The following is a 24,776-nucleotide window of genomic DNA, read 5'->3' as shown; positions in this document are numbered from 1 at the left end:
TTGAGCCGTTGGAGTAGAAGAAAATAAATGATAACCATGACCTCTGTGTATTTGGCCTATACTAAAACCAGTTGGATGCTTGAAGTTAAATGTAGGGTTCCATTTAGGAGCCAGATTAAGGTTATTCGTAATTACCACATAAGAGGAAAAGCCTACTTATTCAACAGAAGAGGTTTGATGGGGATTCTTTCCTAGTGACTATGTAGAATGAGAAGGTAACTTTGACAAAAGCACTACCGCATTACTAGCACCGAACGGATATTGATCGTAACTTCTGATAAATGGTCAAGGACTTATTAAGGCTGGGCTCCCACAGGCTTATGACATCTAGTGTTTTGAAGTAGTGGTGACCCAGGTATAGTTACTGCTCTAACTCCTCCCACTGTACATGATAGAGATTCCCACCCCAGGGGCTTACAGCTTTGGGCCCAAAGGCTATCCTTGATTTCAGTGTCTGCCCATTCTCTAGAGTATTTAAAGTTACTCAGTGTTACAGCTAATAATTTAAAATGGTTATTTATAGCTCATGCCTTGTCTCTAGTAACCTCTAGACACCCCCCTTTGCCCCCAGCAAGGGCTGCAGCCATTCACCCCTAATCTGATGAGTATGAAAATTGAATGTGTAGAAAAACTGAGCAGAGGTTGCTTTTTTTTTTTTTTTTTAAATAACCTAATATCAAGATTACATTTATTGAGCACTTCTGACTTCTTACCAAGTCTGAGCTGATGTGGGCATTTTCACTTACCCCTCTGGAATTTGCCCAACACTGTAATACCTTAGGAAAAGAGAAAGATTCTTTTAGTGCTTTCTATGCCCTGCTTGCCATTTAAGCATGTATAGTACAATCGTTGGATATCTGAATGCCTGTCATATGCCAGACACTGACAGGATGCAGGGATTAAACAGACTTGATCCTTAGAGGAGTCAACGGGCACTAAGAACTAAGCAGGCTCCTGAACAGAATGGGGGTAGGTCCCCACTTCAGGAGGGCAGCCAGGTTACTTTCCTTGGTTTCTTCCTCTCCAGGATGAGGGAATTAAATATCTCCAGGGCGTATTAGGGCTCAGGAATTCATCAACAGCGGGGAAGCTGCTATTCCTGAAGGTGCCTCAAGTTCACTGGGTACTCCTGGAGCCTGTGGAGACGTCCATAGGAAACTTAAGTTCAGTTCCTGGTAGAACCCCCTTTATTCCTTTGGTTTCCTCTTTGTCCCCCTCCCCTGCTGTCTTCCTGTGTGAAGGTGTGGGGAAGCTGGGGGCGATGTGCTGTCTCTAATATAGGTCACCCCCTTCTGCAAGGCAGCCTCCGGCAGCCGACCCTACCCGCAAGTGTATCCCAGGACAAAGCATGACCCAGGCTTGCCCCGGGAAGCATGTGTCACTGGGTAGGGGGTGGGGAATCTTGACAACCCATGAGGAGCACACCTCCTGAGACTTACTTTCTCTGCCTTGGCCCTGGTCCCACCTCCGTATGTGTCTTTCTTTCCCTTGGAAGGTAACGGCTTCTGGAAAGGTATGCTGGGGCTTTATAAACCTCCGCCAAGTTTGAGTCCGGGAGGCGCTCGTGAGACAAACCTCTGGCCGGGCAGCTTGCTGGACCACTACTAGGGGTGGTAGGCGCACCAGGGGCGGGGACACTGCTCCTGGCGGATGTGACAGAAGGGGCCTGAATGGGAAGTGGGAGAACAGCAAGCCCCAGTTCTAACAGGAAGCCCAAACTGAACAACTAAGGGCTTATCCAACTCCTAGGGAGAACAGGAAGCGACCAAGGAACAGCGCCCCGAGCCGAACGGCGCCGGGCATTGTCCTCACACTTACGTTTCCGCTCCAAGGGAGTCTCTACTAGGCAAGATAACAGAGACCTAGGTTCTCTCATAAGTTCCACGCGACCGGCGCCTACTGCAAGCGTGCTTGCTGGGACCCCCTTGTCCCATGATCCTTGGCTATAGCCACCAGTGTGCCTTCACCTGGATCGGGTGGACGTCGGCTTCCGGCCTCCGGGGTGGGTAGGAGTGGGTATCGAGTTGACGAGGGAAGGAGCAGCCATTTTGAGACAGATGAGCACGGAAGGGACCATATTGAGAACTCTGGATGCCTGGGGCCGCCATTTTAAGTATGGGCCCAGCCGAGAAGCCCTGTACGGTGAAACGCTGTGACATGCGGCGGCCATATTGGTGCGGATCCCCTTGGCGGCGGCCATCTTGAACGGAGACCTGCTGTGGGCGTCGCCATCTTAGAAGTAAAACGGCCCCTTCCCAGGAACTGGAACCAAGCTCCTCCCCTCTCACTGGGTACCTCCTGTCTGCGAGTGCCCTTCGGAAGCCCTCCCTAAGTCCACCCCGTTAGGTCTGTTTTCATTTTCACTTGTCTTCATTGCACTCGTGTGTGTGTGTGTGTGTGTGTGTGTGTGTGTGCGTGCGCTCTCCGTAGCCTCTGAGTGTCTGTCTGTAACTTAATTCTTCCACTTGAGACGTTCTCTCATGCCCGCCATCCACCCTAAGCCGGTGGATCTCCGATCCTAGACAATGTCTAACCCGCTTTGACTGGCCCTGTTCCCTGGTTATGGCAAGCTTTTCCACCTGCCGCACCCACTCCCAAATCTATTGACTGATGATCCTATCCCCCAAGAACGGTAACACAGGAACTGTCCTCTGAGACTCTGGATGACTTTATTCTTCAAATGGCTTTACACTTCCAATAGTTCCAGGTGAGACTGAGAGCCAGCACCCAGCCCATCCCTCTCTCCATTGTCTGAGCGGGTCACAGAGGGAAGCGGGCAGGACGCTGGCAGAGTCTGACAGCCCTTCTGTGGGTGGAGCTAAGGGTGCCCCGAGTCATGGGGTGCTTTGGGTCCGCCTCAGTGGGCGAGGAAATGGGGTCGGCAGATAGGTGAGGGAGGGCCTTGTGCTTCAGCTAACCTCACAGGGTTGGGAAAGGGCTACGGATGGGATGCAGGGACCCTAGTGGGCTCACCACAGTTCCTGACATAAAGAGGAAGGGTCCGGGAGAGGGAAAGGTGAAGAGTTGTGAGGAGGGACAGGGCAGCTCAAAGGAGGGCACAGAAGAATTTCTTCTCCCGGAAAGGGTTCTCCGAAGTGGGCACAGGGGTGATGAGGGGATCCTCACAGGCGTGGGCATCGCAATAAGTCATCAGGTCTGCTGCTGCCTTGGACACCTGGGGCACAGCCAGGAGGGGAACTGTTAGCCAGAAACCCTGAAATGGACTGCAGCCTCCCTCCCCAAATGGAAAATCTTTTGCCGTCTCTAGGGCTCCCTAAGACAGTCTTCTCTTCCCTCATCACCCACAGAGACCTGGGGCCAGCTCTCCTTACAGATCCCAAGACTCCTCCTGTGATCTCAAGGAGTCAATGAAAGAAAGCATCTCTTATCCTGAGGTTTGGGAACCTACGATACAGGCTGCCAACTAATGGGATCCAGGGCCCCACCCACCTTTATCCGGCACAAGCTGGCTTCAATCTTAAGCTGTTCCACCATCTTGCGGGCTTGCCCAATACTCATAGTGCTGTTCACAGGGGTCTCCCCTTTCATCCTGGAGAAGAGAGCTCAGAGCATGATAGGGGGCCCTGCACAATCTCAGCTGAAGGCCCCCCTCTGTGCTTACTCCTCATCAACCTTTACAAGGCCGGGTCATATGCCCCAATATTTTATTCCCCTCTTATCCCCAACCTCCGTGGTCTTTCCCATTCCTGTCTTCCTCAGCTAAGGAAATGGAGAAGTGGGATGAGATGCTCCCCAAACTCCTACATGGCCTGGGCCACAGATCATTAAACATATAAATGATTTAAGGCTTCCGAGCCCTCAAGTTATGTGTGTTCCCAGCTCTGAAAACCACAACTAGAAAGAGGCCCACCCTAATGAGAGTACTGAACCCCCACCTGCCCCCTTGAGCCCCAAAGGGAGAAAAGCAGGATGCTCGCTACTCACCTGAGGCCACGGGCAGCGACAGTCCTGGGGAGAAGGATCGTGGGGTGCACCAAAACCTTCTGCCTGAGATGGGTGCCCCACCTTGCAGGGAGTTGCAGCTGAGAATATCTGACGCAGCAGCACAAGGCCACTGGGGAGGGTCAAGTCAGAGGCCAGTGGAGGGCTGGTCCCAGTTTTTGCAGCTCCAGCACTGGCTGTTACCTGAAAGATGAAGGATGCTAGAAGGAGCTGCTCAGATCCTGGCACATACCAACTGTCTGGCCAGTGGGGGAGCCTGGCTGCTGCCTGCAGCCCCTGTGCACGCCCCCACTGTTACTGTCTCACTACCTGCCCCTCCCCCATTGCAGGCATTCAGAGTCTGGGCTAGAGACCTCCCCAAAGGAGCTGGAAGTAGCTGAGTCCCAGGTAGATTCCCCCCTCAAATGGGGTGGTCTGGACCTGTGACAGCCCCTGCAGTGGAGTCAGTACTGACTGCGTGAGACCCTGCTCATTTGAAAATCTGACATCAGCTGGGCAGTCGCCCCCTCCATCCCTCCTCCCTCTACTCTGACACAGCATTTAACACCTGAATCTTCACTTCTCTCCCAGGGGCCCTCCATTCCCCATATCCTGGAAAATGTGATGAGCTACAGGTATCAGCTTCTAGATCACCACTTTAACGTTCTAGCTACAAGTACTCGAGCAGAAGATCCAGGGGCAGCGAGGTCCATCAGGAAGATGTCTAAAGAAATGGCAGACCAAAGAGAAGAAGGAGCAGCTGGGGAAAGAGTGGCATGCAGAGATCAGATCAAAGGATCGGACAAAGACGAGGTAGAGGGGAGAGTCGGTGGGTGTTTCTGGAAATAGATGGGCTACCTGGGTGTGTGTGTGTATTGGCTTGAGATTGCCTCCCACGTCTGCAGTGTTGTGCTTGGTGCTGTGAGATGTACGCAAAGATGTACACAACACTGATCCTTCTGAGGGATCTTATTTGGGGTGAATAGACATATACAAAATAGAAATGCCACCCGCCAAAACCTAGTCTAGATAATGCGCTGTGGGGACTCTGAGGGAAAGTCTAGTTAGGGTCGGAGGAGGTCGATCACGCGTCGTAAAAGCTGGAGACAAAACACGGGCCTGAAATGCTACCGCTCTTGTGAATAGGGGACAGCCAGCCCGCTGGCGCAACGCGCAAGATGCACAGGTACCCGCAGATTGCAACGTTCTCGGGGCGAATGCTCTCTGCCTTGGAAGCCCACGGATCCAAGGAGCTGTGGGCAATGAAAATCAGCGCCAGCTGGATGCCCGCCTCTCCCCCTCTTCGGGGGTTAAATGGCGGATAGTGAAGGTGTGGGCGGAGGGCCGTTATTGCGGCCTCGAGGGGCGGGCTGAGGGATCCTGCTGACTCATATCTGGAGCATATCTTGGGGCCTGGAGGGAGGCGCCTGTCCCCTTTGATTTTGGTATCCGGAGGGTAACGGACCGCAGGAACGGACAGCGCCGGGCGCGAGGAGGTAGGAACTTGGCGGCCCGGAAGGCCCCGCCCCCTGTACCGGGCCCCGCCCCAGACGAGCCCCGCCCCCAGTGCTACAAAGGGGGCCGACGAAAGGGGGAGGGACTTCCCCGGGAGGGGGAGGGACTTCCCCGGGAGGCGGAAGTGCTTTCTCGCGGTTGCCCGGTTAGTGCGCGGCTGGTGAGTCTGCATCCCTGTGGCGGCCCGCTGGCAGGTTTCTGTGTTGCTGCGGTTGGGTGGGGGCTCCGGGCGCTGCGCCCACCGCCGAGCCAGAGGGAGCTGGCGGGGAGCGGCCGTTGGCTGTAGGACGCCCTGCCCGGAGTGGGGCGCGGCCCTGTCTGAGAGCGACTGCAGCTCCAGGAGGAGAGGAGAAGCTCGGTAGGGAATTGTGGCTGCGCTGAGGTTGCTGGCTTTGAGTCCGGCTGTGCGACCTTAGGCAAGTCGCGCGTGCTCTCCGTGCAGCCACCTCGCAGTGTGGAATCGTGTCATCGTGTGTGTAAAACCGCCTTGGAAGAATTTTAAGGTGCTCATCCTCTGTATGTTACGTATTACTATGAATGCCCGTCAAGGTGGCTGTCCCAGAATCAGGTGACCCGAGGATGGGTTCAGGTGAGGAACTCTAGCACAGGTGGTGGAGAGAGCACAGTGGAGGAAAGGAAGGGATAATTGGCTGAGAAACGCAATCAATTGGAGAAAGGCCATATGAAACAAAGACTTTGCTATGTCTTGCTATCTCTGGTTCCTCAAAGCCAGTCCGGTAAGCTTGTCCTTTTTGTCCCCACCTCCCCCGTGAAAAGAGCCATTCTTTCCCCTTCTCTGTCTTTTTCCAGGAACCACCAGCTGCTTCATCCCATGGCCAGGGGTGGCGTCCAGGTGGCAGAGCACCTAGGAACTCAAGGCCTGAACCCGGGGCCAGACCCCCTGCACTCCCCATCATGGTCAATGACCCACCAGTACCTGCCTTACTGTGGGCCCAGGAGATGGGCCACGTCCTGGCAGGCCGTGCCCGCAAGCTGCTCCTGCAGTTCGGGGTGCTCTTCTGTACCATCCTGCTCCTGCTCTGGGTGTCTGTCTTCCTCTATGGCTCCTTCTACTATTCCTACATGCCGACAGTCAGCCACCTCAGCCCCGTGCATTTCTACTACAGGTGAGAGGGGTCTTCTATCAAAGTAGAGGAATCCAGTGAGAGGATTGCTGCAAGGACCCTTGGAGCTTATTGTCAACCCCCTTATTTACGGAGGAAGACACTTGAGCCCAGTGTGCTTATACTGATTTATAGCCCAAGGTTGGGGCAGGTCTGGGCTTGTAGAGCTCTAGGGTCCTAGTCCTGTCTCTGGTTACTGGAATCTGGTTAAAAAGAAGAAAAAAAAAATCCCTCTCCTAGATTGTCATTATGAGGGTCAGTTCAATTTAGGCTGGATCAGACCTCTCTCAGGGCCACTGTAGACTTTTGAGCCAACCCAACCCCTTGGGTCATCTCAGAACTAATCTGGCCTTCAGTAGAGGAGGTATTAGGAAAGCAGTAGTTTGCCTTTTACATGACTTCTTCCCACTCCCGGATAGTCTGCTGCAAGAGAATTTATGGAAACACAGGGTGTCTGGGTGCATAAACTCCCAGAGTCCTACTTCCCTACTTCTTGCCTGGGGCCTCAATTCCTTCCCATTTTACAGACCCTGCCAAATTCCCTCTCCTTCTTTTTTATTTTATTTTTATTTTTTTTTTGCGGTACGCGGGCCTCTCACCGTTGTGGCCTCTCCCGTTGCGGAGCACAGGCTCTGGACGCGCAGGCTCAGCGGCCATGGCTCACGGGCCCAGCCACTCCGCAGCATGTGGGATCTTCCCGGACCGGGGCACGAACCCGCGTCCCCTGCATTGGCAGGCGGACTCTCAACCACTGCGCCACCAGGGAAGCCCGTCTCCCCTTCTTTTAACAATGACTACAGGACCAATCAAGAGGTGCTGACAAGGGCACTATTATCAGTGGTCCAAAGTTTTTTGGTTTTTTTTTCCCTGTCCTGAGTCCGTGGTCATGAGCTGTAATTTCTAAGGCAGAGCTGCTTAAACTTTTATTTATTTTATTTTAATTAATTAATTAATTTATTGGCTGTGTTGGATCTTCCGTTGCTGTGTGCTGGCTTTCTCTAGTTGCAGCGAGCGGGGGCCACTCTTCGTTGCGGTGCGAGGGCTTTCCACTGCAGTGGCTTCTCTTGTTGTGGAGCACAGGATCTAGGCACGCAAGCCTCAGTAGTTGTGGCACACGGGCTTCAGTAGTTGTGGCTTACAGGCTCAAGAGCGCAGGCTCAGGAGTTGTGGCACACGGGCTTAGTTGCTCCGCGGCATGTGGGATCCTCCCGGACCAGGGCTCGAACCCGTGTCCCCTGCATTAGCAGGCGGACTCCTAACCACTGCGCCACCAGGGAAGCCCTGCTTAAACTTTTAAGAGGCATGATGGCCTGGCCCCTGGCCCAGGTTCAGCTTATGAAAGCTATGGCCCTTCCTGCCATAAAAACCTATATATATGCCCATGTGCAATTTTGCCTACAATTCAAAGGGTTCGTGAGCCTCTTAAAGATCATCTGTGGCTCCCTTTGGAGGAGTTTTCTCAAACTAGGCCCCAGACCAGAATTCCTAAATCAGAATTCGGAGGAGTGGGACCCAGGGATTTGCATTTTTATCAGCTCCCCAGGTGAGTCTTTAGAAAGACTTAAGTCCGAAACTATTCAACTAAGTGTCCATAGGTTCCCATTTAAGAATGTCTGCTCTAATGAAAGGAAATAAATGGAAGTAGCAGGAAGAGAATTAAAGACTCAATCGGTTGTCTTGACTCTCCTGGCTGCATTTCTTCTCCGTCTGTCTCTATAACAGAGAAGCGTGCCCATTCTGGGAGAAGGGATGGGGGATAGGAAAGGGAGCCCTAGGGGCCAAGGAGGTGTGTGGACAAGTAAGGCAGACTCTGTAACTTAGCAGAGTATCATCCCCATTCTCATTTAGGACCGACTGTGATTCCTCCGCCTCCTTACTCTGCTCCTTCCCTGTTGCCAATGTCTCACTGGCTAAGGGTGGACGTGATCGGGTGAGTACGGGAGCTGAAGAGAGGTTTCATTAGAGCTTTGATGACTTGAAACAGGAAGGCTTGAGGAAGACCTGGATGTCAGAGACCGAGTAATAGAGACTAAAAGGAAGGCTTTCAGGGAAAAGGGAGGTTAAAGAAAAATTAAAGTCCAAATGAATTGTGTGGATTATTCTTTCCTCCTTCTTAAATTGTTTCAGCCAGGCCATATCTACTAGATAAGGTGTATTTTAGATCTAAATGAACCTAAATTAACAGATCAGCTATCTCACAGAACTAGGATGGGATCCACCCAAGAGTTTTGAAAGTATGTTAAATTATGAAACCGTTGACAGATATGTGTAACCTGCCATTACAAAGGGTACTGTGCCAGAGGACTGGCCAAATGCCAGTATGCCTTCAACAAACCTGGAAACCCTGGGGAATGCAGAATGGGAATGCATCCTTCTCTATTAGGCAAGCTGCTGGAGGCTCTGAAAAAGGGTAGGATCCCAGAACACTTCAGAAGGATCCTGGAGGATCAGGAGCATTTCTGATCACCAGAGTTTTCTGAGTTGTCAGCAATGTAATAAGAAGTCATCAGAAATCAGACTTATTAAGAGTTTAAACACCATTTGAAAATGATTTTTCAAAAATTGTACTTGGGAGGATACTGACCTAAAGATAAACACAGGATAGAAATAAATGGTCACTCTGAAGGGGGAGGAGTGTAAGCTGTAGAGTCTGGGGCCCCCTGGGGTTGACAATACAGATAACCTGGGAGACTGTGTATCCTGTCTCCTGTGACATCTTCCAGTTTACTGCCAGGGTAACACTATACAGAAAGCTTACCAGGTGGGATGAGTGGATCCCAAATGGAGATTTCAAAGTGGTGAAGTGGGGAAGGGAATTCCCTGGCGGTCCAGTCGTTAGGACTCCACACTTTGACTGCCGAGAATCCAGGTTCAATCCCTGGGGCAGCTTCACAGTGTGGCCAAAAAAAAACAAACAAACTGGTGAAGTGGAATGTTGGGCATTGCAAGACAGGATTATCATTTTAGTTCTGCTACTCAGGAAAGTAACTTGGAGATTATTATAGAATGTTCTGTAAAAACATTGGTTCAATGTGTTTTTGTGGCTTAATAATAATAATAAATGGAATATATTGAGAGGGGAATAGAAACAAAGCCACAGTACATTTGCACCTGGGATGCTGCATGCATTTGTGTGGCTGCCCATTGTAGATCATAATGGTTGGTGACGCAAGGAGCCTAAAACAATCGGGTACCAGGCTGCTGGATGAGGAAGGAATGGAAGGATGAAGGGTGAGGCCCGAGTCCCTGATAATTAAAGCAGATTGATCATTTCATTCATTTCTAGTGAGCATTTTTGAGTGAATGCATGAAATAATGGGTCTTCTCTGTGTGTAACACCTTGTTTAGAAATAGAAGATGTGGTCCTGCTTTCAAGGAGCTCACAGGATTGACAGAAATCTTTGCATTGCATTAAGTAGCAAAGATGCAGATTCTGCATTTCAGAAGAATTTGTGAAGAATTAGACAGGTGTGAGACTATGGAGATGGTGAGGCTCAAAGTGGGCCTTTTAAGGAAGGGTGAATGCTGCGTGGGAACGGAGGAGAGGGAGAACCTGCCCATCAGGCAGACACATGCGAACAAAGGCAGGACTCATTCACAAGATTCTGGTATTAGATTTTGTGGATGCCCTTGGAGGAGATGACATAATTACTGGTTTAAAAAGAAAAATATATATATATATAAATCTTTATTGAGGTATAATTCACATAGTGTACAAGTCGCCCTTCAAAATGTACAGTTCAGTCGTCTTTAGTATATTCAGAGATGAGCAACCATCACCACAATCAATTTTAGAACATGTTCATCACCGCAGAAAGAAACCCATACCCACTACCTAGCAGTCACTGCCCGTTTCCGTCCTGCCCACTCAGAGAACTACCTATTTTAATGTTTCAAAGAATTCAGTGAAGCAACTGGCTTAGATTCATCTGGCCTCTACAGGGGGGTAGGAATCTCATGGAATCCATTTTTGTCAAGACGTAATTCAGACCGAAAATAAGAATCTGTATAAAGAAAGACTTCGATCAGTGGTTTTTCAGCTATTACCCTACGGATAAAATGCTCAAAGTACCCTCCTAGCCATATCTAGATTTTGGAGCTAGTACACTATTAGGGTTAGGGGAAAGTTTTTTTCAACTTCTTTTTTTTTTTAATCCACTCCCTCTTTGTTTAAAACCAGAAGCTTTACCATCACCGCTGTGATCCTTATGTATCACCCTGAGGGGGTCACGCGTAGGACAAGCATAGCTGAATGTAGGATTCGAGGAACATAGGAACAGTCAGGAAAACTAGGGTATGTTTGGTGGCACATCTTCAACCTCTTGAGGTTAATCCCAGTGAAGAAGCCTTCCTGTGTGAGTCTCAGGGTTCTACCAACAGAACCAAGATAAAGGACCCAGAATGACATAAGATGGTCTTGAGTGACAGTGACTGTGCGACAGCTGGCTAGGGAGACGGTGAGCACTTCTGGCACTCGGTTAATTAATAATGTAAGTGAAGGTAGGCTGGGTCCGGGGGGATGGCCTCACGGGGACAGAGAGACCTGAGTCACAGATGGCCCAGTTGGCAACGTGACGGTTCACTTTTGGAAGAGAAATGTGACACAGCCTTTCTCGAATAGAGCGATTCGGTAGAGCAGACAGGATACTGAAGTGGGAGGGATCCAGCCACCAGAAGGGGGCAGCACTTTCTTGGGACCAGAGAGATTGAGAGGCCTGTTTAGAGAGCGGAGGGTTGTGGCAGAGTGTTTCGAGGGGAAGGGGGGGAGGTGGTATGGGGCAGCGCAATTTAAAAAAATTTTTTTTAAAGAGATGGGGCTACCTTGGGCAGGTGCTGATGTATGGACAGCCGTACCGCGTTACCTTAGAGCTTGAGCTGCCAGAGTCTCCTGTGAATCAAGATTTGGGCATGTTCTTGGTCACCATTTCATGCTACACCAGAGGCGGCCGAATCATCTCCACCTCTTCCCGCTCCGTGAGTGTTCCTTCCTGGCCTGTCTAGGAGGGTGTGGAGAACGATGACAGATGTCAGACTGTCTGGGTAGGGCTTCAGGAGAAAACATCCCAGCTCTGAAGTCACAGACACATCAGGATAGGCAAGAGGTGTCAGTTTACCACACCAGACAAACACCCCCTAACATCTGATGAGCATGGCCAGCTTTGGGGTAAAGTCTGAAGAGTAGAGCCACCCTGAAAACGGGGGCTTCTGTGGAGCCAGGCAAGCCTGGCCTCAAATCCTCACTCAGAAACATGCTAGCTGAGGGGCAATTTACTTAACCCCTTAGTTATGAAGTACTATAAGTGAATATAGTAGTAACTCCCTCATGACAAGACTAGTTTGGATTCAATGAGGAAATAGTGGGTGTTCAGTAAATGTTAGAGTCCATTCTTAGTTATCAACAGAACCATATCATGAAGCAAATCCCTGAATGTCCACATGCGGGAAAAGCTTCAGATGGCACGCTGGAAAATGCAGTCTGTTCTGGATTATAGAACCATTGGGGGGGAAGGCAGATCAGAGACAGTGTGGGGCTTCACCTAGGAGGGTTTCTTAGAAAAGGGGGCTTTGTTGTATTGGAATAGGGACACGCAGCCGGCTAGGGCAGGGCAGGGATGTCATTCAAGTGTTTGCGACGGTTGGGTCAAGACTTGGGTTTTGGGGGCGTGGTAGGAAGTGAAAGTGAGGGAGCAGGGACCGGGGAAGCAGCAGCCTTCCTGGCCTGCTCCGGGGTGGTGGAGGGGCGGGCCCCCATCCCCAGCCTCTCCCTCCTGGCCCTGGCAGGTGATGCTGCATTACCGTTCAAACCTGCTCCAGATGCTTGACACACTGGTCTTCTCTAGCCTCCTGCTGTTTGGCTTTGCAGAGCAGAAGCAGGTCCTGGAGGTGGAGCTGTACCCAGAATACAGGGAGAACTCGGTAAGGGGGGAAGGAGGACTAGGACACAGCCCTCCCCACGAGCCCAGGATTTTACCTGAGGAGCTTCTGGGCTCGGTCAGGAGGGACAGCAGTAGAGGCTGGAAGCGGGCCTCAGGTTGGCCTGGTAAGAGTGACAGCGGCAGGATCCTGGCCTGATGTGCTGCCACCACTGCCCACCCGCCCGCAGTATGTGCCGACCACCGGAGCCGTCATCGAGATCCACAGCAAGCGCGTCCAGCTGTACGGAGCCTACCTCCGCATCCACGCCCACTTCACTGGGCTCAGGTGGGGAAGCGCCGCCGTGACCTGGGCAGCTCTCGCGGGGCCGTCCTTAAGTGAAGAGGGTCCTAAGCAGAGGCGCCGGCTTTTACGGGTTTTACTTAGGCCACAGACTCTCAACCCTGGCTGCACGTCAGCGTATCAGGTCCCTGGGGAACTTTAAAAGACACTGATGCCTGGGCCCCACCCCAAGACCAGGATTTGTTAGGGTCATACCAGGCCGTCAGACCTTTTGAAAGCACCCCAGGGAAAGGTCATGTGCAGTCAGTGTTGAGAACTGCTCTCTTTTTTTTTTTTTTTTTTTTTTTTGAGAACTGCTCTCTTGAACACGTCGGCTCAGTGGGTGGGAGGCAAGGGATGCAGCCCAGCTCTAGCCAAACTGGCGAATCGCCCTAGAAGTTACTTCTGGGAAATGAGAAGGCTGGTACTCCCTGGTACCTGCTACTCCCCTCCTGTCTCTGCTTCCTGCTTCAGGTACCTGCTGTACAACTTCCCGATGACCTGCGCTTTCGTTGGCGTCGCCAGCAACTTCACCTTCCTCAGCGTCATCGTGCTGTTCAGCTACATGCAGTGGGTGTGGCGGGGCATCTGGCCCCGACACCGCCTCTCTCTGCAGGTCGCAAAGGACCCCTTTCCTCTCCCCATCACGATCCTTCTTTGGGGAGTGGGCAGGAGCACGTTGGGGGCTGGGGCTGAAGGGCCCTGATCACTGGTGATGGAAGGCAGTCCTTGCTGCTCAGGAGTTTCCCCCCCTACAGGTAAACATCCGAAACAGAGACAGGTCCCACAAGGAAGTCCAGCGGAGGATCTCTGCCCATCAGCCAGGTAAAGGTGATGGCTGGGGGCTGGGTGAGGAGGCTCCTGCGCCGTCCAGTATGAGGCTTTAGGTGCTCACATACCAAGCTGAAGGTCAAGGCAAAGGCTGAATGGGGTGAAATTGGCACTGCCATCCAGGCGCAGCTGCCCTAGCCCTGCCCTGTCCTCTACCCCCTTTGGAGGCACAGGGCCCCAAGGCCAGGAGGAGTCCACTCAGCTGTCACCCATTACAGAGGATCGTGAGAGCCGTGCAGATCCCTCGGAGCCAGGTAAGGTGCAGCAGCCCGACCTCCTTCCTGACTCCTCTCAGCCCTCCCCTTCAGCCTCCTCCAGACTGACCTCTGCCCCCCCCCGGGGCTGCAGAAGGCCAGCTGTCTGAGGAGGAGAAACCAGATCAACAGCCCCTGAGTGGCGAGGAGGAGCTAGAGCCCGAGGCCAGTGACGGTGAGGGGCACTCTGCAGCGGGACCTGGGTGGACTGGGGTTGGCCTGTGGCTAGGGAGAAGGCCACATTGGGTTGGGTAGGGGCAGGAGCCCCTGGTCTGGAATTTCCCATTTGGGATTTCGTTTCTCCTTCCCCTGGCCCAGGTTCAGGCTCCTGGGAAGATGCAGCTCTGCTGACGGAGGCCAACCTGCCTGTTTCTGCCCCTGCCCTTGCCCCGGAAACCGTGGGCAGCTCTGAACCCTCCACAGGCACTGTCCGACAGCGCCCCATTTGCTCTAGTTCCTGAAGAGAATAGGGCAGAGTCCCCACACTCCAGCCCTCTCCCCCCCGATCCCTTTCCCTTTCCGGGGCTCCCCCAATAAACTCTCTTCATGCCAGCTGCCTCCCTGACTCTGAACTGGATTCAGGGCCATTTGAAAACGTGATGTTCCCCAGGCATCCCCCACCTCGATTGGAGGAGGTTGTCTTGTCAGGGGCTACCGATGGGGAAGACCTCCAGACCCCGGACTATTTCAGGCACAGCTGTTTCCATTCATCAGCCTAGGACGTCCAAGGAGCGAAAACCTGCCCACTCCATCCATGTGACTCTCATCTCCCTCTGGGGAGGGGGATAGCATAGGGCGGGTCTGGAAAGCTGGGATACATCATTCTGGCCTCCGTACCCCTCCCTTCCTCAGTCCATTGGGAGGCAGAAGACAGGAAATGACTGCCATGAATGTGGTATGATTTTTTACTGAAACAGCATTTTGTAGCCCAGGCCCCATGCTGTCCACAGCTGTTTTTCTCTCTGATACCAGCCAGGTGGCCCCGTCCTTTGTGTTCCCCTCCTCACCCCCTCACATGACTTCAGCCTTTGGATTCTCAGCTCCTGGCTGCTTTCCACATTCCACTGCTCTTTCAGAACCCAGGCATCCTGGCCTCCAGCTGAAACCGCTGCATGTGGCTTCCCCCACCCCTGGCCCCGTGACTCAGGCCCTCTGAAGGGACCAGCCCTCTTCTTGGCACTCACTGGGGAGGGGGGCAGGGGAAGGGGGGCCAGGTGGTGACATCACAGTTGAGGGGTATAAAAGCTTTGAGCCAAAACAGAATTGCAATTGAAGACACTGAGAAAACCTGACTGCGCAGCCTGTGCTCCTGGGGACCTCTTAGGACCCCCGGCCTGCTACTCACTGCATCAAGGCCTACCCACTGGTAAGGCGCTGCTTGTGAGCCAGGGAGGTGGGGGGCAGGCAGGGACAAGGACTGATAGGTGGGGAGGGAGGGTTCCAGGGCCTCTGTGTCCCATCTCTTCTCCTTTCTCACCTCCATCTCCTTTCTGGGTTTCTGCATGTGTCACTGACTGATTGATACTTATTTTACTTAGATGGTTTCTCTGGGTGGCAGCTGTGAACTATCCCACCTTCCTTCCCCAGACTGCATAAATCATTTACTCCTGTTCTCCCCTCAGCACTCAGTTTATTCATTAACTGTTTCTCGTGCTTCACGCATTGCTGGTCGCACACTTCTCTCTGTCGGGTCAGACGCCATTTTATTCTTTTTCGCCCAAAACCAAGCACATAGGCTGTTCAGAAGTTGGATGACAAAGGGGTGTACCGTCTCATTTCCACCTCTTTCCTGTTCTCCTCTCGGTCCCCGTTCGGTCGTGTTTCCCTGTCTCTAGAGCTTTTGTTGAGGGAGGGGGGCCTGCAAGGTGTGAGGGCTGGCCGGCCTTCACCCTTCCCCCTCCTTCCCTTCCAGACCCCATGCCGGGAAATCCCCGCCTTCTGTGGCTCCTGGCTGTCACCTTCTCCTTGGTTCCCAGAGCGCAGCCCTTGGCGGGAGACGCGGAAGAAGAGGAGCAAGATGAGACACCTCTGCCGGCTGTCCCCTGCGACTACGACCGCTGCCGCCACCTGCAGGTGCCCTGCCAGGAGCTGCAGAGGGCCGGCCCGACGACGTGCCTGTGCCCTGGCCTCTCCAGCGCCACACAGCCGCCCGACCCGCCACGCCTGGGGGAAGTGCGCATGGAGGCCGAGGCGGGCCGCGCCGTGGTGCACTGGTGCGCCCCCTTCTCCCCGGTCCACCAGTACTGGCTGCTGCTTTGGGAAGGCGCCGGGGCTCCGCAGAAGGGGCCTCCCCTCAACTCGACGGTCCGCCGAGCGGAGCTGAAGGGCCTGAAGCCCGGGGGCGCATACGTCGTCTGCGTGGTGGCCGCCAACGCGGCCGGGGAGAGCAGCGTGCCCGGGGCCGAGGGCCTCGACGGCGCGGGCGGCCCCGCCTTCGGGCCCTGCGGCCGGCTGACTGTGCTGCCGAGGCCACTCACGCTGCTGCACGGGGCCGTGGGCGTGGGCTCGGCGCTGGCCCTGCTCAGCTGCTCCGCCCTGGTCTGGCACTTCTGCCTGCGCGAGCGCTGGGGCTGCCCCCGCCGAGGCCGCCCGAGCGGCGCGGGACTCTGAGGCCGCCCGGGGGCCTCTCCGGCCAAGCTAAGCCCGGCGCCGCTCCGGGGGAGGTGGCGGCCCCCGACGGACGGCGGGATGGAAGGCCGGGCGCTGGGCCCCCACTGAGTCGGTTCAGGCCCCAGACTTTCCACTCTGCCCCGAGCTTAGGTTTAGGAGTAGAGAAGGTCAGCAAATTTTTTCTTAAGGGACCAGAATAATTTAGGCTTTGTGGTTCCAGGGGATAAAATCGAAGATATCATGTAGTTCTTACACAACCATGTAACCATTTAAAAATGTAAACATCATTCTTAGCTCTTGGGCCTTACAAGTCAGGCCCTGGCCAGATTCGGCCCATTGGCTACGGTTAGTCTACTTCTGTCGTACAGCCTCAAAAGGGCCCTGCCACTATGGGTGGCTTCCGTGGGGTTTTGAGAATAAGCTGCTGCGGTATGGGAGTTTGGGGCTAGAGACCACTCCTTCTCCTTCTGCCTTTTTGTTTAGATAGTGAGGATGCGCACTGAGTTAGAATCTACCTGTGTCTGAGGCGGGTGGAAATAAATGACTGACATGGGGTGGAGAAGAGAAGGACTGCCCAAGCTGCTGTCTGAGACAAGCTTGCGGTTTTGCTAGTAAAATTATAATAATAATAATACAATAATAGCAAAGGATTCCCCCTCCCGCATTTGTGTTTATTGTATATTCACTGTAACAACATTAAAGGAGATGTAAAAGGAAAACATTTTCAATTTTCATGATCCTTTTCAGTTCCTCGTCCACACACCGATTTTTCGGAGTAGTATACATACTTTCGAGTTTTTAAATTAACTGGATGTAGAAAAGTCGAAGTTGCTACACAGTTTATTCCTCACTTTTACTGATCTTATAACCTTTCCTCAAATTATAAAAGTAACACATACAAATTTCAGTACTGAAGAGGATAAAATGAAAGTTCCCCTCCTCCTCAAGAGGTAATTGCCTGTAGCAGAGCAAATTTTTCTCTAAGCAATGCAAATATATTTTTTTCATTCAATATATTATGGACAATGTTCCCTGTTGGTAAATCACAGCCTCCTTAGTTATGTGAAAGGCATAACTTTCCACTGGAGGATGCTCCTTAACTGGCAAGAGCCTTGGCTCTTTGTTAGAACATTTGTCTTCAGCGTTTGCTATGGACATCCTTGTTTGTTTGTGTATCCTCACATGTTTGTGTACTTCCATAGGGTACTTACTTGGAAGTAGGTGAGAGAAGTAGTACTATACAATTTAATCATTCTTCTATTATTGGAACTCTAGAATAAATTTAGAACACATTTGTTATTTTGAATACACTCACCACATTGCCATGAATACTTTGTCTTTTTAATCTGATTCCTGTATTTCTCAGCATTTATTCATTTACAAATAATGAGGGCCTACTACCTCACTTTTTTGTTGTTTTTTTTTCCCCGTACTTTTTCTTCCCGACTGTCTTAATATTAAAGACACGCTTTACATGCTTTCGTACTTAATCTCTATCACAGTCGTTCTAAGAGATGGTGTCACCTTTTCACAGATGAGAAGTTTGAGGTTCTAAACGGTTTGAAGCTATTCAGTACAAATAAGGAGGTGAGTTAGGACTTCTCGATACAAGTTGCCCAACTCCATAGCTGATGATCATTCCACCGCAGAGAGGCAGCACAGCCTAGCAGTTCCAGCACGCACACTGCATGGGTTTGAATCCTAGCTCTGCGACCTTCGGTAAATTATCTCATCTTTCTGTGTCTGTTTCCTGTGACTAATAATAGTATCTACATCATATGGATTTTTGTGATGATTGAATATGAATTAACCATATAAAATTCTCTAGTGCATATATTATCAATATCAGCAACTTATTATTATTCTGCCTCCTAAAAAACATTTAAAGTGAGCTTTAACTTAAGGGACCTAACAGCCTAGGTAGTGGCGGCGGGCTAAGTAATCAACAAGACTACACACTACGGGGACAAATGCTAATGGAGTAAATACCGGGGCTGGGAGATGGAGAGGGGGTGGTCAAGGCAGGCTTCCCTTGGAAAGCACACCCAGGGACTTCCCTGGTGGTCCAGTGGTTAAGATTCCGCGCTTCCACAGCAGGGGGCGCAGGTTTGATCCCTGGGGACGTAAGATCCCACATGCGTGCGGCCAAAAAAAAAAAAAGGAAAGAAAAAAAAGAAAGCAAACCCAGGGTCCAGTCCGAAAAAACGACTGGGAGTTAACCAAGCCCACAGAAAAGGCAGGACATCCCAGACACAGAGGGACGGGTATGTGCAAAGGCCGGGAGGAGGGAGAGTTTTGCGATCTGCACAAGTTACCCTCAAGTGGTGAGAGATGAACCCGCACCAACTACCAACATTTACACAGTGTAGTCTTGCCAGACACCTAAGGTTGGTGCTATTGTTATCCTCACTTTACAGATGGGACATTAACAAAAGAAAGGGTAGGAGGAAGCCAGACTACCAGCATTTAAGTTTCGTCCTCGGTGACTGAGGTGTCATGGAGAAATCTTAATCAGGGAGCTGATGACAGGATCAGTTACTGTGTTTTGCAAAGATCCCTTTGGCAGTAGCGCGGAGGATAGCTCAATTGCCGGACAGGATGAGCAGGTCAAAGGGTGCGCACATTTCTATGGCTCCTGATAAACACTGCTAAATAATTTTCCAACCGGTCGCGCTAAGGGGCCATATCGAGAGCTGTCTTGATTCGCCCAAGGGTTTCACGGCGGCATCGCCCTTCTACACCGCTGCGGGGCACCCGGGCTTGGGCGGGGGAGTGTGAGCTGCCTCCCGGGCCGCTACTCCTACGCCCCGCCTGTCCCCTCAGCGCCAGGTCCTGGCAGCCGGGCCAGGCCTGTGTTTTCTGGCTCTCTGCGGCACCCGTCCACGTCCGCCTCCACGTGACCCAAACAGATTCGGGCACTTCCGCTTCCTCTAGGCTTTCTTCTCGTCGGTGTCCAGGGCCGGTCTGGAGCCAGTAAGTGAGCGAGCGTCCGGTTGGGGCCGTAGGGGGCGGGTTTCCGCGCCGGCGGGGGACGCCCCGCGTTGACCCTCTCCGGCCTTCTCGTCCCTTCCAGGTCCCCGCGGAAGCGGCGGTGGCGGCGTCATGGCGGAGCTGACGGCTCTGGAGAGTCTCATCGAGATGGGCTTCCCCAGGGGACGCGCGTAAGGGAGCCCCCTAACACCCGTCCGCGGGGGTCGCCGACCTGTCCGGGCCTTTACCCCAGCCTGGCCTCAGGCTCTACGCCCCAGCCTGACCATCGCCATGGCTCGTGGGCGCTATTCACGGTGTTTCTGCCCCCAGGGAGAAGGCTCTGGCCCTCACAGGGAACCAGGGCATCGAGGCTGCGATGGACTGGTGAGCGCTCAGACCGGGTAGCAGGTGGCTGGGGACTCCTACGAGGGGCAGCCTGAACATTAACTTCCCTCCTGACTTTCCCTGTCAGGTTGATGGAGCATGAAGACGACCCAGACGTGGACGAGCCACTAGAGACCCCCCTTGGACATATCCTGGGACGGGAACCCACACCCACTGAGCAAGGTGGCCCTGAAAGTCCTGATCGAGGGACCCACTGTGATTATTCAGGAGGGCCTGAGGAGGAGGATGAACGGGTGATAATACTGATTGTTTGTCTGTAGGACCTGAGTCTGCTGTGGGAGAAAGCAAACCCGTTTTGACTGAAGAGGAAAGACAGGAACAGACTAAGAGGTACGAAGAACAAGCTCCCATTTCTGAGGCTCCTCCTCCACCCCAGAGGTGTTTGGGCCTGTGTTCCCGGATTCTGTTTTCTGAATCCCTTGTTAATAAACACACCCTCCCAATTTATGTCCATTTCTCTTGAACCCTTTCCTCTCTGCAATACAGGATGTTGGAGCTGGTGGCCCAAAAGCAGCGGGAGCGTGAAGAAAGAGAGGAGCGGGAGGCACTGGAACGGGAACGGCAGCGCAGGAGACAAGGGCAAGAGTTGTCAGCTGCCCGACAGCGGCTACAGGAAGATGAGATGCGCCGGGCTGCTGAGGAGCGGAGGAGGGAAAAGGCTGAAGAGTTAGCAGCCAGGTCTGGGTGCTGGGGGTGTTGGCCAAGAGATGAGAAAGGAATCAAGATTTGCTTTGTCAGTGTCTGACCTACTTTCGTTCTGTCTGCATTCCAGACAAAGAGTCCGAGAAAAGATCGAAAGGGACAAAGCAGAGAGAGCCAAGAAGGTAGGTGATTGGGTACATACTGAGGGTCATGAAGTAGGGGGACTAGTAAATCCCCTTTTCTAGCTTCAGAGGGAAGGGTTGGGCTTAGTGCCTGATTGTTTAACTTTGTCCTCCAGTATGGTGGTCATGGGGGTTCTCAGCCATGCCCACCAACAACAGAGCCAGGCCCCGTTCCCTCCTCTCCCGGCAAGGAGCCTCCCACGAAGCGAGAGTATGACCAGTGTCGCATACAGGTACTGATTCTGATTCCTGTCTTGCTCCTGGGACCCTTTGTTGGCTTGTAAGGCACCCAGCCCAGCCCAGAGCTTTTTTCAGTTATGTACCCTTTGCCAAACCTCTTCCATCTTTGTAAATGACTTTTGAAATCCTACCTGCTCTGCGCTTAGGAAAGATATCAAATTTTACTTGCCCTAGTCTTATATAAATCTATCTCTCTTTCATATTCAGCAGTTAACTTCTTACTTGTTCACCGTATTTTCCTTTGGCTTATTATACAGCTATTTGCACGATGTGGTACCTATCCAGATATTTTGTGTAATCTGGTCTTTGTTTTCCTTAAATTGTGAGGGAGCTAGGAGTCTCTCTTCAGTGTTCAGTAAGGCCAAGCCTAAGTGCTTGTTCATTAGCTGCTTTAAATAGTAATTATGCTGCTTCAGTCTCTCTAAGAGGAAGGAGAAGCCAACTTTGCTCTTTTCCTTTTCCTTACCTGGGCACTTCACTCAGTTTTGACACTCACAATTCTGTATTTCTGTCTTGCCTTCCAGGTCAGGCTGCCAGATGGGAGCTCACTGACCCAGACATTCCGGGCACGGGAACAGCTGGCAGCTGTGAGGCTCTATGTGGAGCTCCACCGTGGGGAGGAGCTAGGAGGGGGCCAGGATCCTGTGCAGTTGCTTAGTGGCTTCCCCCGGCGGGCCTTCTCAGAGGCTGACATGGAGCGGCCTCTGCAGGAGCTGGGTATGACACGTGGGACCTGAAACCAGGAGGGGGATAGGGGACATGCCCGAGAAAGGAAGGGATGCAAAGAAGGGACTTTGTGGAGATAGTGTGAGGCCAGGAATTTGGGGGGGCCGGGGAGGGTGGGCAAAAAGCAGATCTTTTGGTTCAAACCTGTTTCGTTCCATCTTCAGGACTTGTGCCTTCTGCTGTCCTCATTGTGGCCAAGAAATGTCCCGGCTGAGAGGCCTTCATCCCACCACCCTTCTCTGACCTCTCCATCTTTGATAAAGCACTGACATTACCTTCCTAATAAATAGACCCTCTGAGTTGTGTATGCGACTGACTCCTTCCTGAATGGCCGGGAGGGACAAAAGGAAGGCTTTTAGAACAGACCCTATGCTTCCTCTTAAATTTCCACGGGAGACTTGTTTCTAATCTCTGGGTCTGATGAGTTGCTTGGGAGGTTGAAGGGGAGAGGTGCTGGAGTGTGGGGTGTACGTTGGATAGCATCTTTTGCTCCTATGGGTAAGGCAGTACCTAAGCCTGAAATCCTTAGTAGCTATGTGCCTTGACTTCTTTAATTAAGCCTAGTTTCTTCTTTAGTAAACAGGGATAATAGTGCCTGTTAATTGGGGTTGTGGGGGCTTACGTAATGCTGACGTAAGGTGCTTTGGCACCGTGCCTGGCACCTGGTAAGTCCCCAATTAAGTATTAGCTACTAGAAGGGTAGTTTTTAAAATGTGGCCATTCGGGCTTCCCTGGTGGCGCAGTGGTTGAGAGTCCGCCTGCCGATGCAGGGGACACGGGTTCGTGGCCCGGTCCGGGAAGATCCCACATGCCGCGGAGCGGCTGGGCCCGTGAGCCATGGCCGCTGAGCCTGCGCGTCCGGAGCCTGTGCTCCGCAACGGGAGAGGCCACAACAGTGAGAGGCCCGCGTACCGAAGAAAAAAAAAAAAAAGTGGCCATTCACAGTGAGAGGAGCCATAGTGTGACCTTCACAACTGCATCTCTTCTGCACTAAAAAGCATGAGTACTTAATATATACCACGCGGTTTTAAGTGCTTTGTATGTATTAACTGAGATATGAAGGCAGTATTATCTAGCTGTAGGTACAATGATCCCATTTTAGAGATTGGGACGCCAAAGCACATGACTTGTCCAAACTGACAGAGCTAGCAAGTAGCAGAACCTGGACACATCTCTGGGGAGCGTGACTCTAGGGCTCAGGCTCTGAACTGCCGAGCTCCCCTTGCGCTGCTGCTGCTCACCTCATCCTCGTGCTCCCTCAGACAGCTGCTGACCTCCCTCCTCTCATACCCCGACTAGGAAAGAGGCCACAAGTAAACTGTGAAGGTCGCACATGACAAATGTGCTCAGCTTACGACTTCACCATCTAGTAGCTGAAAACTGCACCAATGCTCATATCTGGGTTTACACCTCAGTGTTACCAAGCTTTATTTAGTGTGTTCCGGCTTTATTTAATACAAGCAGCCCCCCCATCCCCCATCAACTGCAATCTTGTTTGGAACCACGGGACATAAAATAGACAAAAGGGGAGTGAAATGGTTGACTTCGCTGTAGGGCGGCCACCCCACTGATAGCTTTATCTCATCCCATCAGTGGCATCGCCAATGGATCCTGTGACGGATTCAGAAATTGAAAGCCACTGCAGTGAACACCTTGTGGGAGGAAAACCCCAGTGCATTTAGTGAGAGGCTGCCCTGTGCCTGGCACTGCACTTTACATTCCTAAGTTCACCTTTTTACAACTCTCAAGATAATTGTCACCATTTATTTATTTATGTATTTATCTGCACCAGGTCTTAGTTGCAGCACTCTGGATCTTCGTTGCAACATGTGGGATCTCTTAGTTGCGGCATGCAAACTCTTGTTGCAGTACCTGGGATCTAGTTCCCTGACCAGGGATCGAACCAGGGCCCCCTGCATTGGGAGCACAGAGTCTTAGCCACTGGACCACCAGGAAAGTGCCCATTATCACCTTTTATGGAACAGGACTAAGGCTCAGAGATTAAAAACATGGAGGAGTTGAAACAAGATCTGACTCAAAGCACACCCCTTTTACCGCTCCTACCACGAATTAAGGTCACAGAAGGCATTATGGCACATGTTAATTGCTAGAAGCCCCTCTCCAACCTCATTCGAAGGACAGGCACCCAGAGTGTCCTCTCTGCGTATTTACTGCACAAGAGTTTCCAGGATAACGATTTCAAGAACATCACTTGGTTATCCCTGAAAGTACACTCACGCAAACCACGTGACCTGACGTGTGTTTTGAAAACGTGGTCGCTCTGCCTATAGGGCTTCAGCGTCACATGAAGGGCGGGGCAGGCGGGAGCTGCACTCAAGTTCGCCCGCAGCACTGACCCCCATAACACTCTAGGCTTTTATGGGCGTCCAACCGCAGTGCTCACTCTCTGGATGGAGGAACATGATTTATTGGTTCCTTCAGTTAGCCACATCCGATGCCCTGGCCCAAGCCGTGGACGTTAAAACACAGTCAGTGCAGGGTTTGGGGGGGAACGTGCTCACCCGGCGGCAGCTTCCCAGGTCCCGAAGAGGTCTGCGCGTGTCTGGACTCCCCGCCGGCCCACAGAGGAGTAAGGCCGGCTCGGGCTCCTGCGCTGCAGCGGAGGTCCCGGCGCGCACGGGGGCAGGTCTGGCCTCAGGCTGACTTCCCGCCGCCGCCACTCATCCAGTTCTTTCTCCAGGCGACGTTCTCTTGCGTGGCCACGGCCTCCTGCAGAGTGGCCAGAAGTAGCTCTTTGGTCCCGGCCACCTCGTCCCTGCGCTGCGGGTCCTGCTCCGGCATCTCCTGCGGGCAGAAAGGGAGGTTCGTAGTCCGGGCTACCAGCCTGCGGTTCTCCGCCCGCTCGCCCCATCTCGGCCTCCCAGCTGCTCACACCTTTAGCATCGCCTGCTTCTGCTGCTCTCCCGGGGTCACGAGGACAAAGAGCGCGGTGCCCACGCCAGCCCCCACGCCCAGCACTGCGCCCACGATCAACGCTTTGCGCAGGGTCTCCATGGCCGACCGCGCGACCAGCGAGACGCACTCCGGAGCCTCCAGTAGCCTAGCAAGGCCGCCGCGACGTCTCAATCTGCGCAGGCTAGAACGCCTCACACAGGAAACCATAGAGACGGGGCCGGGCT

General features: G+C 52.6%; 5 protein-coding genes across 10 annotated transcripts; 3 read left to right on the top strand and 2 right to left on the bottom strand.

The window, feature by feature from the left end:
* Positions 1-2,633: 2,633 nt before the first annotated feature.
* Positions 2,634-4,341, bottom strand: GNG3 (G protein subunit gamma 3). Its single transcript, XM_060019059.1, has 3 exons — positions 3,946-4,341; positions 3,451-3,550; positions 2,634-3,175 (listed from the first exon to the last, which is right to left on the bottom strand). The coding sequence occupies exons 2-3, from the start codon at positions 3,547-3,549 to the stop codon at positions 3,047-3,049; spliced, it is 228 nt and encodes a 75-aa protein (XP_059875042.1). The 5' UTR covers position 3,550; positions 3,946-4,341; the 3' UTR covers positions 2,634-3,046.
* Positions 4,342-4,515: 174 nt separating this feature from the next.
* On the top strand, positions 4,516-14,411 carry BSCL2 (BSCL2 lipid droplet biogenesis associated, seipin). 5 transcript variants are annotated; one of them, XM_060019053.1, is made up of 11 exons: positions 4,516-4,755; positions 6,268-6,584; positions 8,430-8,511; positions 11,412-11,555; positions 12,363-12,497; positions 12,685-12,782; positions 13,251-13,392; positions 13,535-13,601; positions 13,775-13,861; positions 13,956-14,036; positions 14,180-14,411. In XM_060019053.1, exons 1-11 carry the CDS (start codon positions 4,567-4,569, stop codon positions 14,320-14,322), a joined length of 1,485 nt encoding a protein of 494 aa, XP_059875036.1. In that variant the 5' UTR covers positions 4,516-4,566; the 3' UTR covers positions 14,323-14,411. The 5 variants fall into 5 exon arrangements, with proteins under 5 accessions (XP_059875036.1, XP_059875037.1, XP_059875040.1 ...); XM_060019054.1 differs by having other exon boundaries at positions 4,517-4,755; positions 13,781-13,861; XM_060019057.2 differs by having other exon boundaries at positions 4,639-4,771; positions 13,535-13,602; positions 13,773-13,861.
* A 148-nt stretch (positions 14,412-14,559) lies between these two features.
* Positions 14,560-17,190, top strand: LRRN4CL (LRRN4 C-terminal like). Its single transcript, XM_060019058.1, has 2 exons — positions 14,560-15,227; positions 15,774-17,190. Exon 2 carries the CDS (start codon positions 15,779-15,781, stop codon positions 16,469-16,471), a length of 693 nt encoding a protein of 230 aa, XP_059875041.1. The 5' UTR covers positions 14,560-15,227; positions 15,774-15,778; the 3' UTR covers positions 16,472-17,190.
* Positions 17,191-19,377: 2,187 nt separating this feature from the next.
* UBXN1 (UBX domain protein 1) lies at positions 19,378-21,938 on the top strand. 2 transcript variants are annotated; one of them, XM_060017467.1, is made up of 10 exons: positions 19,378-19,444; positions 19,545-19,632; positions 19,772-19,825; positions 19,914-20,008; positions 20,107-20,176; positions 20,333-20,524; positions 20,619-20,670; positions 20,787-20,903; positions 21,435-21,497; positions 21,801-21,938. In XM_060017467.1, exons 2-10 carry the CDS (start codon positions 19,574-19,576, stop codon positions 21,903-21,905), a joined length of 807 nt encoding a protein of 268 aa, XP_059873450.1. In that variant the 5' UTR covers positions 19,378-19,444; positions 19,545-19,573; the 3' UTR covers positions 21,906-21,938. The 2 variants fall into 2 exon arrangements, with proteins under 2 accessions (XP_059873450.1, XP_059873449.1); XM_060017466.1 differs by having other exon boundaries at positions 19,379-19,444; positions 21,435-21,627.
* Positions 21,939-23,058: 1,120 nt separating this feature from the next.
* Positions 23,059-24,774, bottom strand: UQCC3 (ubiquinol-cytochrome c reductase complex assembly factor 3). Its single transcript, XM_060019050.1, has 2 exons — positions 24,532-24,774; positions 23,059-24,441 (listed from the first exon to the last, which is right to left on the bottom strand). Exons 1-2 carry the CDS (start codon positions 24,757-24,759, stop codon positions 24,292-24,294), a joined length of 378 nt encoding a protein of 125 aa, XP_059875033.1. The 5' UTR covers positions 24,760-24,774; the 3' UTR covers positions 23,059-24,291.
* Between the last annotated feature and the right edge of the window lie 2 nt (positions 24,775-24,776).

Source organism: Delphinus delphis, chromosome 8, assembly GCF_949987515.2.
Source record: "Delphinus delphis chromosome 8, mDelDel1.2, whole genome shotgun sequence".
Taxonomy (NCBI): domain Eukaryota; kingdom Metazoa; phylum Chordata; class Mammalia; order Artiodactyla; family Delphinidae; genus Delphinus; species Delphinus delphis.
Note: the sequence above shows the minus strand (reverse complement) of the source record. Positions and strands in the feature narration are given on the sequence as shown.